The sequence below is a fragment of the Hippopotamus amphibius genome, chromosome X (genome assembly GCF_030028045.1).
Source record: "Hippopotamus amphibius kiboko isolate mHipAmp2 chromosome X, mHipAmp2.hap2, whole genome shotgun sequence".
Taxonomy (NCBI): Eukaryota; Metazoa; Chordata; class Mammalia; order Artiodactyla; family Hippopotamidae; genus Hippopotamus; species Hippopotamus amphibius.
Window position 1 is genome coordinate 137,493,224 of NC_080203.1, and position 18,788 is coordinate 137,512,011.

The following is an 18,788-nucleotide window of genomic DNA, read 5'->3' on the forward strand; positions in this document are numbered from 1 at the left end:
AGGAAGCTGCAGCCTAACCCATCTGCTGTCTGTGTGCTACTGAACCTGCTTCAGAGGTTCTCACAAACAACAATCGCCAACAAACAACCCCAGCAAAAAATGGGTGGAAGACCTAAATACTTTTCTCCAAAGAAGACACACAGATGGCCAGCAGGCACACGAAAAGATGCTCCACATCACTAATTATTAGAGAAGCGCAAATCAAAACCACAATGAGGTAACACCTCACAGGCGTCAGAAAGGCCATCAGTAAAAAGTCTACAAACGGTAAATGCTGGGGAGGGTGTGGAGAAAGGGGGACCCACCCAGACTGTTGGTGGGAAGGTAAATTGGTGCAGCCACTATGAAGAACAGTATAGATGGTCCTTAAAAAACTAAAAATAGAGTTACCATATGACCCAGCAATCCTACTACTGGGCATACATCCTGAAAGACAAAAACCCTAATTTGAAAAGATACACGCACCACAGCGTTCACTGCAGCGCTATTTACAGTAGCCAAGACACGGAAACAACATGTGTCCATCCACAGATGAGTGGATAAAGAAGAGGTGGTGCATGTATACAATGGAATATTACTCAGCCATAAAAAAGAATGAAATAATGCCATTTGCAGTAACATGGATGCACCTAGAGATTGTTATACTAAGTGAAGTAAGTCAGACAGAGACAAATATATGACATCGCTTACAGCACAGGGAACTATATTCAATATCTTCTAGTAACCTATCACGGAAAAGAATCTGAAAAAGAATATATATATATATATATATATATATATATATATATATATGTATAAAACTGAATTACTTTGCTGTACACCTGACACGCTGTAAATCAGTGTTTATACTTCAATTAAGAAAAAAGAATGAAAAAAAAAGGCTGTCACTCGCTCATGCTTAATGCCAGAACGAGAAACTCCTCTATATCTCAGTGCTTTGTCCAGCACAACTATGCAGATTACAGCTGGGCTGCCGTTTCTTTTCACATGAAACTCGTGAGGCGTGAGTAGAGAGCACTGATCTCGCTACACGGCAGCCACACCCCATGCACACCTACAAACCCAGGTAACGTGAGGGAGTAAGTGAACGATGAAACACCCATGGAATCACATTCTACGCAGTCCACACACAGTGCTGCTTACGTACCTCCAGTATATGCAGGACACATTTTAAGTTAAAAACTTTTTAATACAATATGCACTATATGAATCCATTTTTATAACATTTTTAAAAATATACACACACATTTGTGTATATAAGGATACGCATATGTATGTGTGTGTACATATATATACACACACATATACACACATACGCACACCTGTGCATGTACATTAAAAAGTTGGAAGAATATTTACTGAAATCTTAACAATAGGTATCTCTGTATGGTCATATTATAGGCGATCTTTATTTCCTTATAGGTCTATTCTCCACCTCCTAATTACATACATGAATGTGTCACTTTTTTCCACGGAGGGAAAATGCATTTTCAGGCCCAAGTAACCAACGTATATAAATTGAGCAGACGGTCATCCTGACAAAATCCCTAACGAGGAGCATTTCTACACACTGTCAAGGCCATCACCTTTTGAGACGGACCCTGATTTCAGCACATCGTGGCCAGACTTTCGTCCAAGACACAAGAAAAGTCAAGTTGCTAAATGCAGCCCTTGAAGCTGCAAGACGTGTAATGACACAGACACCCCGACTTACTCAGGACATCCCTCCTGAGGGCGCAGACACCAACCTGGGGGTTTTAAGTGCACAGCCCACCATTAGACTCCTCACACCTCTTTGTCCATACAGGGAAGAAAGTTACGAGAGGGAGCCCGTGAAAAGAAATTGGCAGCAACCCCGGGGACAGGTACAATATCAAAGTCATCCATTCCCTACTGCTGGGAAGGGAGAGAGGTGACCCACCAGCTCTCCTGATTCTAAGGGAGAGAGGTGACCCACCAGCACTCCTGATTCTAAGCGCACGATCGTCCGTGAATCAGACACTTCTCACCACCCAAGCAAATCTGTAACGGCTGGGGTTTGTCTGGTGGTTTTTTTTTTTCGGTAAAGAAGTTATTAAATCAGGGACTTCCCTGGTGGTCCAGTGGGTAAGATTCCACACTCCCAATGCAGGGGGCCCGGGTTCCATCAGGGAACTAGATCCCACATGCATGCCGCAACTCAGAGTCCACATGCTGCAACTAAGAAGTCCACATGAGGCAACGAAGATCCCACATGCCGCAACTAAGACCCGGTGCAGCCTAAATAAATAAATAAATATTTTTTAAAAGTTATTAAATCAACAATGCACCTTAAGCATCGCTGGTAGGCAAGAATCATGGAGACAGAATATGTTCCCCACCAGCTGCAGTCTACACCGCGTGCCCAGACCTCTGGGTCTCAGTGCACCTCTGTGAACCTGCCGTCACATGACGCCACCGGGCAATGGTCCCTTCTTTCCACCTGGCTTCCCACTTCCTGTAGCCTCATCACCTTCGTCACACCAACATCCACGCCATTTGCCGTGAACGTAATTGCTCCATGACTGTGGGCTGCATAGTCTCCAGAGTGGCCTGGATTTTCATCTCGGTAAGGTTTTAGGGTTCCCAGCTTACTTCGGGGGAAACCATCTACCCTCTACCAGCAGCCATATCACGTGATCAATAATAAACCAGTAAACGATTGTATTACCTCATGATCAAGCTTGTTAATCCTCCCACACACACCCCTGGAGACCACCGAGAAGGCAGGCTCGGGGGAGAGCCTGGTGACACAGCCAGGACAGCACTGGGAGATCCGAGAAGCAAAGCAGAGCAGAGCCGGTGAGATCCGTGTGCCGCAGGGGCCGGCGCTGCCCTCAGACCAAGTGCTCAGGAAACAGCAGCTCCGTCCTTCCATCCCCCCGTTGAGGCTGCGCTCTGCAGCAGAGCCTGCAGCGAGCTGACCTACCCGCATCTCCCGCCAGGCGGCGCGGCAGGACCAGAGTCGCCAGTCATCCTCCCTCTGCAGCCCCGCACCACCCGCCCAGCATCAGGGCCAGCCCTCCAGACGCACCAACGCTGGGACAGAGGACCCCCAAGGTTCTAACATGACCCAGTCACCGACATTCCTTGTGCGGCCTGGAGACAGCCTGGCGGTCTCCCACCATCGTGATGCAGGAGGGCAGGGGCTCGCCACAAAAGGACCAGCAACCAGAACTCACACATTCGTGGATTCGATACTGTACGTTTTAATTCCACCTCTCATTGTATCCACAGGGAAATGGGCCCCAGGAATGACCATCCCTCCGGGGCTTCCCTGGCAAGACTGGGTCAAGATTCTAGGATTTCAACCATTTTCTTTAAGGCTGATAATCTCCATCTCCATTTAAACCTCAGTTTAAAACTGTTCTCCTGTAAAAACAAGAACCCCCCCTACACGCAGCTGGGACTGATTCTGTGTGACCCTTTCAACACCAGGCAGTTTTTAGGTTCTGCCAAGAGGGTATGACTAACAGTCTGAATGGGGCGGGGGGGTGCTCCTTTGGCATCAGCCCACCTCCCACTGTCTGTGAGGCTGTGGGCTCTCCCCTCCTTTCCAAAGCCACATCCACCACCCAGATGTGTACTCCCCAAGGCAGGGCCTGGGACCCCTGGCCGGACTCACACCCCAAAAGCTGCACTCAGGCTACCAACGCAGACTTCAGAACACCCCCTGCCCTGTTGGGAAGCCCCAAGCAGCATCTGGGGCCCCCGAGGGAGGACAGCAGTGGACACTTGTGACAAAGTCTGGGACCCCTGGAGATGTGCTCGGACCTCCAAGGCAGGGTTCGAGACCCTCAGGGCTGCACACTCAGACCCCCCAAGGCAGGGCCTGGGATCCCCAAGAATAGAATGGAGCCCCAAGGCAGGGTTCGAGACCTGCAGGGATAGGATGGGACCCCCAAGGCAAGGTTCATGACCCCTGGAGCCCCACTAGGACCCCTCCCCCCCAAGGCAGGGTCTTGGGCCCCGGGGGCTGCATTCCCACACTTGGGCTACCAACGAAGACTTCATTCCCCCTACCCACCCACCCACCCACAGGGCCGGACAGGAGACTCCAAGGCCAAGTTTGGGACCTCTGGGCCAGACACACAGCCCCAAGGAAGAGTTTAGGATCTGCCGGGACTTGCCTGGACCCCCAGGGCTGCAGTCCAGCTACCACCATACACTTCAGATCCCCGCACTGGATTTGGAAGCCCCAAGCAGTGTTTGCAACAACTGCCCAGTGCAGACTCCAGGCCCCAAGGCGAAGTCCAGGGCCTCCAGGAACGGGATTGGATCCCCAAAGCAGGGTCTAGGGCCACCAGGGTCACACTCGGACCCCCCAACGCAAGGTCTGGGACGCAGACTGTACTAAGATCCCTAGGGCAGAGTTCAGGACCCCTGGAGCTGCATTCAGACCACCCCCGTCCGGGCCAAGGCAGGGTCTGGGACACCTTGGCAGGGTCTAGGATCCCCAAGACAGGGTCTAGGACCACCGGGGCCCCACTCAGACCCCTAAGGTAGGATCTGGGGCCCCCAGGGACGCACTGGGACCCCTCCCCAAGGCATGGTCTGAAACCCAGACTTCACTGGGACCCCTAAGGCAGAGTTCAGGACCCCAGGGGCGGCACTCAGACTCCGCCTGAAGCAGGCTCTAGGACCCGGGGCCGCACTTGTACCCCTAGGGCAGGGCCTGGGACCCTGAGGGATGCACTTGGACCCCCAAAGCAGGATCTGGGACCCCAGGGCTGCTCTCGGACCATTAAGGCAGGGTTTGGAACTCCCAGGGCCGCCCGCGTACACCCCCCCCCCCGCCGAAGGCAGGGTCTGGGGCCCCTGGGACCACACTCGGGTCCACCAGGGCAGAGTTCGGGTCTCTCGGGGACGGAACCGATCCCCTGGACCGGACCCCGACCCTGGGCGGAGGCCTGAGCGGGGCGCGGGGAGGCGGCGAGCGTGGGGGAACGCCCACCGCGTTGGGGGCCCGGCCGGGCCCCGCTCCGGCACTCCCCGCCTTGCGCGGGTCGCCGCGAGCATCCGCGCCGGAGAGAAGCGCGCCCCCGGCGGCGGCGTCCCTCCCCTGCCTCCCCGCCCCCGGCACCGCGCGCACCAATCCGGCGGCGGCGAGCACGTGACCCGGGCGGCCAATGGGCAGCCCGCGCGGGAGCACGCCCCCGACGACCCCGCAGCGGAGCGGCGCGCGCGCAATGTGGGCCCTGCGGGCCGCCGTCCGCCCGGGGGCCCGGCTCTCTCGCGTGACCCCCGGCTGCCGGGCTCCGCGGGCCGCGCCGCTGCTGCCGCCCTGCCCCGAGCGCGCTCTCGCCGCCTCCCGCGGGGGCCTGGCGGGCTCGGAGGGGCGAGGGGGCGGCGGGCGGGGCCCACGTGCGGACGGCCGGAGAGGTCGGGCTGGAGAACAGGAGGGCGAGGAGGAGCCGGAGGAGGCGGAGGAGGCGGAGGAGCTGCTGAGGAGGGACCCTTTGCTGCCGGCGGGGGCCCAGCGCGTGTGCTTGGTTCACCCCGACATCAAGTGGGGGCCCGGGAAGCCCCAGGGGACCCGAGGTGACCGGGGCTGCGGCTGCGGGCGGGTGCGCCGGGAGCGGGGGACAGGGAAGCTGAAGAAGGGCTGGAATTGACGGGGCCGGGCGGCCGGGGGCGGGGCTTCTGGGGGGGTGGAGGGCTGGCGCTCGTGGGCGGGGCCTCTGAGGGCGGGACTCCGAGGGCTGGCGCTCAAAGAACGGGGGCGTCAGGGGCGGGGCTTATGGCGGCGTGACCCCAAGGGCTGGAGCCCATAGGGCGGGGCCTCTGGGGGCGGGACTCCGAGGGCTGGCGCTCGTAGGGCGGGGCTTCTGGGGCGGGACTCCGAGGGCTGGAGGTCATAGGACGGGCGCGTCAGGGGCGGGGCTTACGGCGGCGTGACCCCAAGGGTTGGCGCCCATAGGGCGGGGCTTCTGGGGGCGAGACTCCGAGGACTGGAGCTCGTGGGCGGGGCCGTTGGGGGCGGGGCTTATGGCGCCGTGACCCCGAGGGCGGGGACGTCGGGGGCGGGGCTTGTGCGCCGTGCCCCCGAAGGCTGGAGTCCGTAGGGCGGGGCTTCTGGGGGCGGGACTGCGAGGCTGCACCGCCCCCGAGCGCTCCGGGCCGCCCCGCCCCCGCGGCCGGCCTGGGACTCCCAGCTCCGGGCCGGGGCGCTTTCCTCCGGACGCACAGCAGACGCGGAGCCCCCTCCCGGTTCAGCCGCCCCCCTGGGCGATCGCTCTGCCCTGGTGTCCCCGCAGCCTCCGCGCCTGCAAACGCAAAGAATCCCGCAGCCGACGCCGGTTTGCGCAGGGTGTGTCCCTCGGCCTCAAGCCTTCTACCCGCGCGCCTTCACTGTGTCCTGAGGACGGAGCCCCCAGGTCGTGCAGGACCGCGTTCACACGGCCCCTGCGGCGGGCGCCGGGGCCCTGCATCCACGGCCTCGCCCGTCAGCAGCCCCAGGGTCCGCGCCCCGGCCGGGCTCGGGGCAGCAGCCCCGCGGCCTGGCCTGAGTGCTGCGGCCAGAGCCCAGGGGGAAGGGGGGCGGGGGCCCGCTCACCAGGGTGGTCTTGGGGGACGAGCCTCACGGGCGAGTAGGGACCGTGTCCAGAGGGGGCTGCGGAGGGAGCACGTCCTGGGCCCTCCCAGGACCGCCGCCCCCCGGGCCGTTGAGGGGCCGTGAGAGCCAGGCCCCTCCCGTGGTGCAGCCCCGCAAGCACTCTGGTGGTCACGCGTCCTCTGGGTCTGAGCACAGCAGTGACCCGGGTGGGGGGGGGGTCCTCCTTGTTCCTTTCCTCCTCGTAGAGCTTTTTTTTTTTTTTTTAATAAATTTATTTATTTATTGTTGGGTCTTCGTTGCTTGCACACAGGCTTTTTCTAGTTGCGGTGAGCATGGGCTACTCTTCATTGGTGCACAGCCTCCTCATTATGGTGGCTTCTCTTGTTGCGGAACATAGGCTCTAGGCATGTGGGCTTCAGTAGTTGTGGCACATGGGCTCAATAGTTGTGGCTCGCAGGCTGTAGAGCTCAGGCTCAATAGTTGCAGCACACGGGCTTAGTTGCTCCGTGGCATGTGGGATCTTCCTGGGGCAGGGATCCAACCCGTGTCCCCTGCATTGGCAGGCAGATTCTTAACCTCTGTGCCACCTAAGAAGTCCCTCTAAGAGCTTCGAGATGCGGGTCACAGAGCATAAGATCAACCACGTTGAAGGGTGCAGCTCAGAGGCACTCGGTACATTCAGGGTGTTGTGCAGCCGCCACCTCCGTCTGGTCCCACAGCGGTCTCATCTCCCCGGAAGAGACCCTGTACCCTTAATAGCAGGCCTCCCCCTTGCTCCCCCCCGCCCAACCCCTGGCAGCCAGGATCTGCTCCCTGTCCCACGGATTTGCCCGTCCTGGAGATTTCGTGTAAGTGGAATCGGATGATGTGTGGTCTGATGTGTCTGGCTTCTCTCCCTGAGCATCGTGTTGTTGAGCCTTATGTATGTTGTAGCGTCCGTCAGCGCTTCCTTCCTTCTTCTTTTAAAGACTTTTTATTAGAGCAGTTTTGGTTTCATGCCACCGTTGAGAGGACCAGGTAGAAGTTTTCCATACACACCCCCTGCCCCACCGACGCACAGCTGTGCCATCACCAGTGTCCCCAGCACATGGTGAATTTGTTGTGACGGATGAGCCTGCCTTGACATGAATCACCACCCAAGTCCACAGTGTGCATTAACTAGAGGTCACTCTTGGTGTTGGACATTCTCTGGGTTTGGACAAATGCATGATGACACGTGTCCACTGTTACCGCATCATACAGAGTAGTTCCACTGCCCTAAAACCCCCCCGGGCTCCCCCTACTCATCCCTCCGCCCTCTGAACCCCTGACAAGCACTGGTCCTTTCATCGTCGCCATAGTTTGCCTTTTCCAGAGTGTCTTACCGCTGGAATCACGCAGTCTGTAGCCTTTTCTCACTGGCTTCTTTCACTTAGTTAAGTGCATGTAAGCTTCCTGTATGTCTTTTCATGGCTTGAGAGCTCTTTTCTCTTTAGTGCTGAATAACACCCCATTGTCTGCACGGACCACAGTGTATCCATCACCTGCCGAAGCACATCTTGTTGCTTCCGTGTCACAATTGTGAGCAAAGCTGCTGTAAGCATCTGTGTGCAGGTGTTTGTGTGGACATAAGTTTTCAGCTCCTTTCGGTAAATACCAAGGAGCGTGACTGCTGGATTGTGTGGTAAGAGTATATTTTGTCTTATAAGAAACCACCACACCGTCTTCTAAAGTGGCTGCACCAGCTTGCATTCCTCCCAGCAGTGAATGAGAGTCCCTGTTGCTGCACATCCATGTCCACATCTGGTGATGTCAGAGTTCTGGATTTGGGCCGTTGTAATAGTTGCAGTGGTGTCTCACTGCTGTTTTAGTTTGCATTTCCCTGATGACATGAGGTGTGGCCTGTCTTGTCATATGTTTGTTTGCTCTCTGTGTGTCTTTCTGGAGAGGTGTCTGTTAAGGTCTTTTATCCATTTTTTAATAAGTTGTTTTCTTATGGCTGAATTTTAAGAGTTCTTTTTATATTTTGGATACCAGTCCTTGTAAATATGTCTTTTGCAGATGTTTTTTCCCAGTCTGTCTGTGGCTTACCTTCTCACTCTGTTGACAACATCTTTCGCAGAGCAGACGTTTTTAATTTTCACTGTTGTCCTAGGCTGAAGCTCAGAGAGTCTTTCCTCTGTTAAGTCCAATCTACTAACAGCTAACAGGTCCATCAAAGGCAGTCTTCATTTCCTTTTTTTTTAATATTATTTATTTGTTTATGATTATTTGGCTGCATCTGGTCTTAGTTGCAGCATGCGGGATCTTTAGTTGCGGCATGTGAACTCTTAGTTGTGGCAAGTGAGATCTACTTCCCAGACCAGGGATCAAACCTGGGCCACCTGCATTGAGAGCATGGAGTCTTAGCCACTGGACCACCAGAAGGTCCCCAGTCTTCATTTCTGCCGGAGCGTTTTTGATCTCCAGCCATGCTTTTTGGTTCTTTCTTAGGATTTCTATCTCTCTGCTTACCTTGAGCATCTGTTCTCGCATGATGTCCACCTAATCTGTTAGAGCCCCTGGCGTCTTACTCGTAGTTGTTTAAATTCCTGGTCCAGCATCCCTGCCAAGTCTGGTTCCCATGTTGCTCTGTCTCCTCAGATGGCCTTTTTTTGCCTTTTGCTGTGCCTTGTAATTTTTTCTTGAGAGCTGGACGTGATGCACAAGGTGAAAGGAAGTGCTGTAAACAGCCCTTGGTGACGAGCAGATGAGGGCTGGGGAGAGGGGAAGCCCGCTGTGGTCCTGTGATCAGGGCTCGGTCTTTGATGGGGCCTGTGTCCCTGGACCGTGACCTCCACACGTGCGTCTCCATTTTCATTCCCACTGAGTCCTAAACCTAACCTTAGGGGTGGGGTTGTGGGGTCCCACGTGGCGTTTTGACCAGACCTCCAGGCAGGCAGCTGTGGGGGTGGCCAGAAGGAGCAGGGCAGCAGCAGGGAGGCCACTGGCACCTGCACAGGGACTCACTGTGGAGCTGGGGTCAGGAAAGACAGCGCCTGCAGGGTTTGCTGATGGGCCAGACCTGGAGTTTAAGGAGGGCGGTCGGGGGTGACCAGGCACCTGACCTGAGCAGCCAGGTAGGGGAGGCGGGGCAAGCGGGTCGGCACATGGGGGGTCCCACCCGAGAAGACTGTGCCTCCCCTCAGCCCAGAGACTGGGGGGACCCCGGTTCCCCATGTCCCAGAGGATGGGGACCCCCCCACAGTCCAGAGGATGAGGACCCAGCCTAGAGAATGGGGGGACCCCAGCCCCCATGTCCTGGAGGATAGGAGAACCCGGCCCCCCGCATCTCAGAGGATGGGGGACCCTGCTCTGTGGCCTCAGAGCCCGCCTGGCCCCTGTGCACCAGCCTCCGCTGGCCTGTGTCCTCGCGGTGCCCTGAGGAGGCCGTGCCCTGAGGAGGGTCCGGCGGCCCCAGAGGCGGCAGCACCCAGGCGTCCCGGGAGCGGGGACCGTGTGGTAGGGGCCGCTGCCCTGAGAGTCTGTGCGAGGGTGGCCCCCTGGGGCGGGCCGGGCCGCTTGTGGCTGTGGGGTGGGAGGAGGCGCAGGGGCACGGGCTCGGGAGGGGCGCGGACCTCCCGTGGGCCTCAGGGCCCTGACGCCACGTCTCACCAGAGGACTCGCCGGGGGCCCCGCGGAGCTGCCCTCGGAGCCACCGCCCCCAGGCTCCCGGCCCCTCCAGACCCGCGTCAGCCCCGTCCGACCCCCGTCAGGGTCCAAAGCCCCAGGACACGCTGGCAGCACTGCCACGTGCCCTCTGTGGCTCAGAGCAGAGCCTCAGCTGCCCTGGCCACCTTCCTCCTCAGGAAGGACCGTCGGGAGGAGAGCCTGGGGTGGGGCCGCTCCTGCCCGTCCTCCGCCCACAGCCTGTGCCCCCGGGGCCCTGGGCGCCTGTCCCGGGTGGGCCCCGCCTCTCCCGCCCGCCCCCCGCCACCCCGCGCACGCACATCCTGCTGACCGTCCACGGCCGGGGCCCTTGGCGGGCGCCGCCTTTCTTGTGCCGGGCTTTGCGAGGGCGGCCACTGGGGACTCAGCCCACCCTGCAGACAGGGCGGCGGGTTCTCTGGGAGCATCACAGGAGATGCCGTGAAGCGGGTCACGAGGGACCATGAGTCCCCACGGAGCAGACGTCCCCGATCCCAGCGTGAGGTAGGCCGTCCTCGCGGCCCCGCGGGGCTCAGGGCCTCCTCCCCTCCCCGGTCCTGCGTCCTCCCCTGCCGACCATCTAGCCAGAAGCACAGAGCTGCGTGTCGGGCAGACGCCACTTCAGGCCCCTTCTCGGGACCTCCGTGAAGGCAGGGAGCAGGGAGCCGTCCCAGCTGGGGCGCACGGGCCACGGTCCCGGGCAGGGCTGACCTGGCCGGAAATGACCCTCACGCTGGCCCGTCTCTCCCCAAAGCTGAGTGGCAGGTGGCAGAGGCACGAGCGCTGGTGCACACGCTGGACGGCTGGTCGGTGGTGGACACGGTGGTGGCGCCCACCAAAGCGCCGGACAGGAAGCTCGTCTTCGGCAGGGGGACCTTGGAGCGCCTGACGGGTGGGTCCACGCACGTGACACCATCCGTTGTCCCCCTCCCAGGAGCAGGGCAAGCCTGGCCGTCCCCCTGGGCCTCACGGGAACTTGGATCAGACGGCAAAAGGCACCGCACCCGAGGCAGAATTCAAACTAGGCCCCGGGACACAGGCAGGACCTTTGAGACGCAGGCGCACGTCAGCCCTGTACCCTGGCCTGGCCCACCACCCCCAACAGGGCCCCAGGGAGTGGGTCCTGCGTCTGACCCCTGCCCTCGGGGACCCCAGCCTCCCCACCCCATACCAATGTCGGGCTCACAGCTCAGAGCAAGAGACACGCCGAGGAGGGTGCTCACCGCCCACCTCTGTCACCCCGAGTCTAACGCGCACTCAGCGCCCACGGGGTCACAGGACCCCCGTGTGCATGTGAGGCGTACTCCCCTGAAGATGGACCCGGTCTGGTCCTCCCCGACCCACGCTCCCTGGATACTGTGCTCAGAGACTCAGGCTGTGTGGGGAACACAGCCGAGCAAAGTGCAGGGTCCCCAGGCAGACCTCGTGGGCGTGCAGACCTCCAATGGCCGTTCCGTTTTCCAGAGAAAATCAGAGGGTCCCCGGAAACCACCGCCGTCTTCCTGAACCTGGAGAGGGTGGCCGCGCCCACCAAGGTACCTCGGAAGCTCGCTGTGTCCCACCCGGGGCGGCTCAGGCAGTAGGTCACCGTCCCCGTGAGGACACAGGTCTCGACGGGCCTGGGGTCGCCGCAGACGTCCCTCGCTGGCTCTCTTCCAGAAAGAACTGGAAGCCGCCTGGGGCGTGCCGGTGTTCGACCGATTCACGGTGGTTCTTCACATTTTCCGCTGCAACGCCCGCACCAAGGAGGCCCGGCTGCAGGTGGCGCTGGCGGAGCTCCCGCTGCTCAGGTACGGGCAGAGCCCGGGCTCGGGGCAGACGGACCCCTGCTCGGACCCCCTCTTGTCTTCCGGTACCTAGGCTGCTGCTGGACGTGGCGAGGGCGCCGTGTGGCTGGCGGGAGAGCTTGTGGGGGCGTGTCGCCCACGAGGAACGTCACCCAGCAAGGGACCCCTGTGCCCACCCGTGAAGGCCCACGCAGGAGGGAGGCCCCCAGCGAGCCCCTCCTCTCCCTCCAGACGGCCCCTCCCCGGGCTCTGTCCTCACCCCCACGTCATGCTGGACGGGCCTGTGCGCCCATCTGCTGAGACGACCCATCTCCACACCAGGTCCCACCTGAAAAATGATGTCGCCCACCTGGGCGGACGAGGAGGGGGCTCTCGCTACATCATGGGGTCAGGTACCGTGTCTGAGGTCTCGTCGCCGGGCGCTGGGGAGGGGATTGTCGCCGCCACCCCCGCAAAGGGGATGACGGCCCTCAGAGGTCCTGATGGGGCCTCGTCTGTGGTCACAGTGAAAGGAGGGTATCGAGGTGCCTTCCTGGGGCGGCCGTCACGAAGGACCGCAAACCAGCACCTCAAGGCCACAGACACCCTTCCTCCCTGAATCCTACAGACCAGACGTCTGAGGTCAAGGCGTCTCAGGGCTGCGCTCCCTCCGGAGGGTCCCTCCCGCCTCTTCCAGCGTCGGGGGGCTCCAGGCGTCCCCGGGCTGGCGGCCGCCTCCCTCCCGTCTCTGCCTCCTGTTCACGGGGCGTCTCCTCCGTGTCTGGGTCTCTCCTCGTCTGTGTCTGAGAAGGACCCTGTCATGGGATGCAGGGCCCCCCTCCTCTCAGACCCTTCCCGTCGTCTCATCTGCAGGGACCCTGTTTCCTAATGAGGCCCCGTCTGTAGGTCCTGGGGGTCAGGGGGTGGGTGCCTCTCTGGGGCACCACGCAGCCCGCTGTGGGCATCGTGGGGGCCCTCCTGAGGCTCGCCCTTCAGCCTCCTCCTGCCTCCCAGGCGAAGGGGAGACGACGTGGCCTCAGAGGGCAGGAGGGCGGGGGCGTGGCCGCCTTCTGCCGGGCACAGCCGTCTCAACAGACGGCGTCGGGCCGCGTGTGCTGGGGGAGCGGGCTGGGGGGTCCCTGCGGCCCCGGGAGCGAGCTCATCCACGTTCCCTGCAGGCACCCCCATGGCGTGTGCCCGTGTTCCCTCTCGTCTGCTCCCTGACTCAGCATCTCGGGTGTTCTTAGGAGAGTCTTTCCTGGAGGTGCAACAGCGTCTCCTGAAAGACAAGGAAGTGAAGATCCGGAAGGCCCTGGACAGACTCCGCCAGAAGAGGCTCCTCCTGGGGCGGCAGCGGAAGCAGCGGGAGTTCCCCGTGGTCTCCCTGGTCGGGTACACGAACTGCGGTGAGCGTGGCCCGCCCCCGCGCTGGGCGGACGTGCTCTAGCAGGGCCCACCTGCCCACCCGGTGAGGCTGAGTGTTCGCAGAGGGCTGGTGCAGGGCGAGAGAGGCTGGATCTGGGGCCCTTGCCCGGGCATCACGGGGCCACAGCGGCGCCCAGTGTGTCTGCTGCGGGCCGGACGGTGGGCTGACACCCCTCCTGATGGATGGCCTCCAGACTCTGGGACAGGAGCAAAGGACAGCCCGTCGACAGTAGACGAGCTCTTCCAGGAATCAGGGTGATCCAGGTTCCATAAAGTAAAACCTTAGTCGGTTCTCAGGTGCGTCTTCACGGGCACAATAAGTGGACCCCACGTGGGGGACAGCGTGTAGAGTGTTCTTCAGGGTCACAGGCAGCTTGAGATAAGGGGGACGCGCCCAGTTCTCTCCCTGTGGGGACTCAGCGCACACGTACGTGCTGGGCTCCGGGGAGGCCCCGCCGCGCCCTCGGGAGGCCCCCGCCGTGCCAGGGCCGTTCGTGTATCAGGTGCTCACGGTCTGCGTGCAGAGGAGGGAGGGCACGTGCCACCAGCATGCATCAGGAAGCTGTGGTGCCTCCGGGCCTGGAAGTCGTAGGCGTGTATGAACACATAGGAGTTCACACGTGCCGGGAAATCCCAGCTCCTCCCCGGCTGCGTCCTCCGAGGGCGGCGGGTCCTCCTCTGTGTCTGAGGGCCCAGCGAGTGGCGGGTGGGTACCGACTCAGCGCCCAGGGATTCGGGGTCATGCACTGAGCGGGGGCGTCCAGGCTGAGCCGTCCCATCCGGGCGCTCCACGGCAGGGACAGTCGCCACCCTCCGGTGGGCCTTCGGCGGGATTCCCCGGGGGGTCTCCCCAGGCTGGACCGTCACCGCTGTGGCCCCGGAACCTGGGTCGGGGGCCGCGTGTCCAGGTTGTCGGGAGAGGCCGGGGAGGGGCGGCCTTGGGCGCACGCTCAGCCCCGGGTGCGGACTTCCGGCCCACCCCCCCACACACGCACCGCGCCCCCCATCCCCCCACTCCGCCACCCCCCGGTCTACACGCACACCAGCACCACGGCCAGCAGACGCCCACGGTCCCTTCCTCTGTCTGCGTGGACGCCTCCCCCCCCCACACACGTTACCACTGTCCACACCGTCACCCTCGTCCGCCCCGGCGCTCTCGCCTGCTCCACTGCACCCAGAAGCCGGGGCGGCAGCAGCCGAGCGCCCGCCTGGCCCGCACGTGGCACCCGAGGGTCCTGCCGCCGCGTCTGAGCGCAGAGACCCCCGTTCTGGCCCGCCGCCCGGTGGCCTGCGGTACAGTGGGGCAGCTCCAGGTGCGCGGTGGGGGTGCGAGGGGCCTGAGAGCCATGTCCCCTGGTGCCTGGCACGCAGGAAAGACCACGTTGGTCAAGGCCCTGACGGGGGACGCCGCCCTGCAGCCCCGGGACCAGCTCTTTGCCACGCTGGACGTCACGGCCCACGCGGGGGGGCTGCCCTCCCGGCTCACCGTCATCTACATGGACACCATCGGCTTCCTCTCCCAGCTGCCCCACAGCCTGGTGGAGTCCTTCTCGGCCACCCTGCAGGACGTGGCGCATTCGGTGAGCGGGGAGGGCCGGGGACGGGTCCCCTCAGATGCACGCAGGTGGGGGGCAGGTCCCCTGAGCAGGACATAACCTGAGGGCCAGGTCCCTCACATCATGGGGGTCGGGTCCCCTTACGCGAAACAGCACAATGACTGCATCCCCCCAAACCCCGTGCCTCAGGGCGCTGGGCCCTGACCGTAGAGGTGTAGGTTTTCTAGAGGAAATGCTAATGAAGACGGGGTTCCCTTTATTTTCTGGCCACATCAGGGCCCCGAGACAGTGCACCGCAGCAGAGCCTGCATTTACTCAGCAGATGGGTGGCAAGGCCCTGGGTGTGACACGCCCCAAAACTTCCAGGTCACAGCAGTTACGGCCTAGGCCCGCCTGCAGCTGCCAGCACTGTCCTCAGAAGGTTCTGAAAATCCAGAACTTCTGAAATGACACACTGATGAAAAGACAATGTAGTTCATCAAAAACACAAAAAGAACCCACAAGTGAATCCCCCGAATTGTAAAGAGCACCCCCTTCCCGTGGCAGAAGTACCCTTGGCTGTTATTTTCTTTTCTGTATCTCGCAAATTTTGCATAAGAAACCCGCCTGTAAAACATGTGAAATAGGGGGAAAAGCCTTCTTTCACATGTGAAAAGCTGGAAGGTTTCACAGAAAAGTGGAACAGCCCGGAGCTTTGAACGCGGCAGCTGTCGGGGATGGGGGTGGGGGTTGGAGGGGGTGACTGGCCGCAGCGGGGTGCAGGGTGACGTGGGGACGCGGGTGGAGGCGCCAAGCGGCCCCAGTCCAGGTGCTCGCGGAGCAGCGGCCTGGCCGGGACCCCGGGCGAGGGCCGCTGGCGTGCTCGCTCCCGGCAGACCAGCTCTGTGGGCTGGTCCCACCCGCCCCGTGGGGCACAGGCCCCATGGGCGCAGCTGCACCCCCACGCGGGGGGCCGGTGTCCTGGAGCCCCATCCCGGGCCCGGCGGGTGCTCGGGCCGGGGGTGGCACCGCCGGCCCCAGGGTCCCCGACCGCCGCCCTGTCCGGCCCCCAGGACCTGCTCGTGCACGTGCGAGACGTGAGCCACGCCGAGACGGAGCTGCAGAAGGCCAGCGTGCTGTCGGCCCTGCGGGGCCTGCACCTGCCGCCGCCGCTGCTGGAGCGCATGCTGGAGGTGCACAACAAGGCGGACCTGCTGCCCGGGTGGGTGCCCGCCGCCGCCGCCGGCCCCGGGCCGCGTCCCCGCAGGCGCCGCGGCGGCCGTCTGGCCGCGAGGGGGCGGGGCTCGGTGGTGAGGGGGCGGGGCTTGGTGGTGGGGCCGCGAGGGGCGGGGCGGCGGGGGCGGGGCTCGGTGGTGGGGCCGCGAGGGGCGGGGCCGGCGCGTCCCTCGCGCTCCCGCCGCTGCTCTCGGCCGGGGCCTCCCGCGCCCGCGGCCGCCCGCCTATCCCCGCCCAGAGCAGCCCCTGTCCGCGCACGTCGGGGGCTGGGGTTTGGGCCCCTGCCCCCCGCGCGCCCGGGTGGCGCCCCAGCCTTAAGCGCGTCCCCCTCCCCCCCCTTTGCTGGGGCCTCCCGCGGGGCCGCGCCCTCACCGGGCACAGTGCGAGCGCAGGCGGGCCCTGCTCCTGGCTGAGCGGGGTCTGCCGGCCGCCCGCCCGCAGGTACAGACCCGCGGAGCCCGGCGCCGTGGCCGTGTCCGCGCTCCGGGGGCTCGGGCTGGAGGAGCTGAAGGCCCGGCTGCAGGACGCGGTTCTGAGAGCCACGGGGAGACGCGTCCTCACTCTCCGCGTGCCGCTGGCGGGGCCGCAGCTGAGGTGCGTCGGGCCTGCCCGGCGGGAGGGGTGGTCGCGCCAGTCGCCGCAGCCGCATCACCTGCCCCGAGCAGGTGCCCAGCCGGTCGTGCACACGCTGGCCCACCGAGGAGCCGGAAGTCTCGGTGGGGCCGTGGGGGCTCCGTCGGGGTCTCCCTTCCCCACCAAACGCGTCTTCCTCCCAGCTGGCTGCATCAGGAGGCCACGGTGCAGGCGGTGGACGTGATGCCTGAGGCCGGGGCGGCCGACGTCAAGGTCATCATAAGCGACTCTGCTCACGGCCGGTTCAGGAAGCTCTTTCCAGGGTGAAAGGACGCCTGAGAGCCGGGGGATCCCTGAGGACTGGAGGGGCTCCCCGAGGGCTGGGGGGCTGCAGCGTTCCAGCCTCAGAACAGGAGCCCTGGGTGGCCCCCACAGCCCCCGTCAGCCTGGCGGGAGGCCTGTGGGCCGGGAGTGGACGTCCACGGTGGGACGGAGCTGTTCTGGTGGGCGGTCAGGGCATCTGGAGAGCTGACGTCCATGCGGGGTGACGGACCCACCAGACAGTAAAAGCTCTGTGTGTGTGTGTGTACCAGCCTTCCTGGGTCTTCTGTGTGGCCGCCCCGTGCACAAGCCCTGTGAACTCTGGCCGTGAAGCATGCCCCTCCGGCTTCTCCGTCCACTGTGTGTCCACACGTTCACAGCAGCCAGGCCTCGCCTCCCCCACGGTAGCGTCGCAGCTATAATTACAATGTCTGCTGACAACCGAGCTGGGGGAACAGTCTCCCCGGTTACAGGGCCAGGCAGACGGGACCCATCACACCACGTTAGCTGTCTTCGCCCAAAGTAAAAGTGCAGCTTCGTGCATCTCGTTCACAAGTAGGGAATCACATCCTGGAGCCAAACTCCCCCACAGTCAGGGAGGCGGGACCCCTTCCTGATGTCCACTTTGCAGAGAGGCTCCCGGGCCCCCAGACGGACATTCCCGGGATGCAAACAGGCCAGGGTTTCTTTGGCTTAAAGAGAGTCACATGCATCTCAGGGAGACATGTCCCTGTACGTCGCAGGTTTTCTAAAGCGAAAGCAAATGAGAAGGGGGTCCCCTTCCCCTTTTGGCCCCAGGAAAGGTTTTAATTTTGTCTTATGTCTGTATTCAGCGTTACAGGTGTGTTTTGTGAGTTGTCCCAGAATTTCAGCATAACTGGAAAAAACCTCTACGCTTCTCCTGAGCGTGCGGGTTAAGGGTATGTGTGTGAACTTGCCTTGTTTTCTGAGACTCGGTTGTGCACACACACAGGCCCTCCCTCCGTGCTCTGTGCCCCCCAAGCCTTCCACACCTGCTTCTGCACCTGCATCCCGTGGAGTTTCCGCTTGGGACGGTGTGGCAGAAGGAATCCTGCCCCTTATGACGTCCAGTCCTAATCCCCAGAGACCCCACCCCCAGGCACCCAGGTGAGCCCACGGAGCTCTCTCAGGGCTCTGTGAGCAGGGAGCGGGAGTGAGTCTGGGTAGCTTGAGGGCAGAACCAGAGTTTGGACTCAGAGGAAGCTTTGACTTTGCTGAGATGCTGCTGTGAGGTGGAGGGGTGGAAGGTGGAGGGTGGAGGGTGGAGGGTGGAGGGCGGGACCCTCACCCCAGGAATCCGGCGGCTCCACAGCTGGGAAAGGGAGGAAGTGGTCTTCCCCGAGCCTCCAGGAGATCAGCCCTGCCCGTCCTGTAGGTTTGCCTGGGGGACCATGTCCGACTCCTGCCTGCAGAGCCCAGAGAATTACTCTGTGTTTGAAACCACCATCTGTGGGACCCCAGGGTGCAGACTTCACCCGCGTGGAGTCCTGGGCACAGACCCTGTGAGCCTGTGTGTGCAGGACGGCCTCCCTGGTGCTCCCGGGAGGAGCTGGCTCCAGGGACCCCACCGGCCAAGTGCGGAGCTGGGACCATGTCCCACCCCCCAGCTGGTCCTGCATGGGGTGGAGGAGGGAGAGCTGCAGGGGGGTCCCTGGGAGCAGAGCCTCCCCT

At 62.1% G+C, this 18,788-nt stretch overlaps 1 protein-coding gene across 5 annotated transcripts; it reads left to right on the plus strand.

Annotated features, from left to right (window-relative positions):
* Positions 1-5,179: 5,179 nt before the first annotated feature.
* On the plus strand, positions 5,180-17,363 carry GTPBP6 (GTP binding protein 6 (putative)). 5 transcript variants are annotated; one of them, XM_057719041.1, is made up of 10 exons: positions 5,180-5,559; positions 10,995-11,132; positions 11,705-11,775; positions 11,900-12,030; positions 12,349-12,419; positions 13,254-13,412; positions 14,803-15,011; positions 16,040-16,188; positions 16,644-16,796; positions 16,979-17,363. In XM_057719041.1, the coding sequence occupies exons 1-10, from the start codon at positions 5,208-5,210 to the stop codon at positions 17,100-17,102; spliced, it is 1,557 nt and encodes a 518-aa protein (XP_057575024.1). In that variant the 5' UTR covers positions 5,180-5,207; the 3' UTR covers positions 17,103-17,363. The 5 variants fall into 5 exon arrangements, with proteins under 5 accessions (XP_057575024.1, XP_057575025.1, XP_057575023.1 ...); XM_057719042.1 differs by having other exon boundaries at positions 14,850-15,011; XM_057719040.1 differs by having other exon boundaries at positions 16,644-17,363.
* The last annotated feature ends 1,425 nt before the right edge of the window (positions 17,364-18,788 follow it).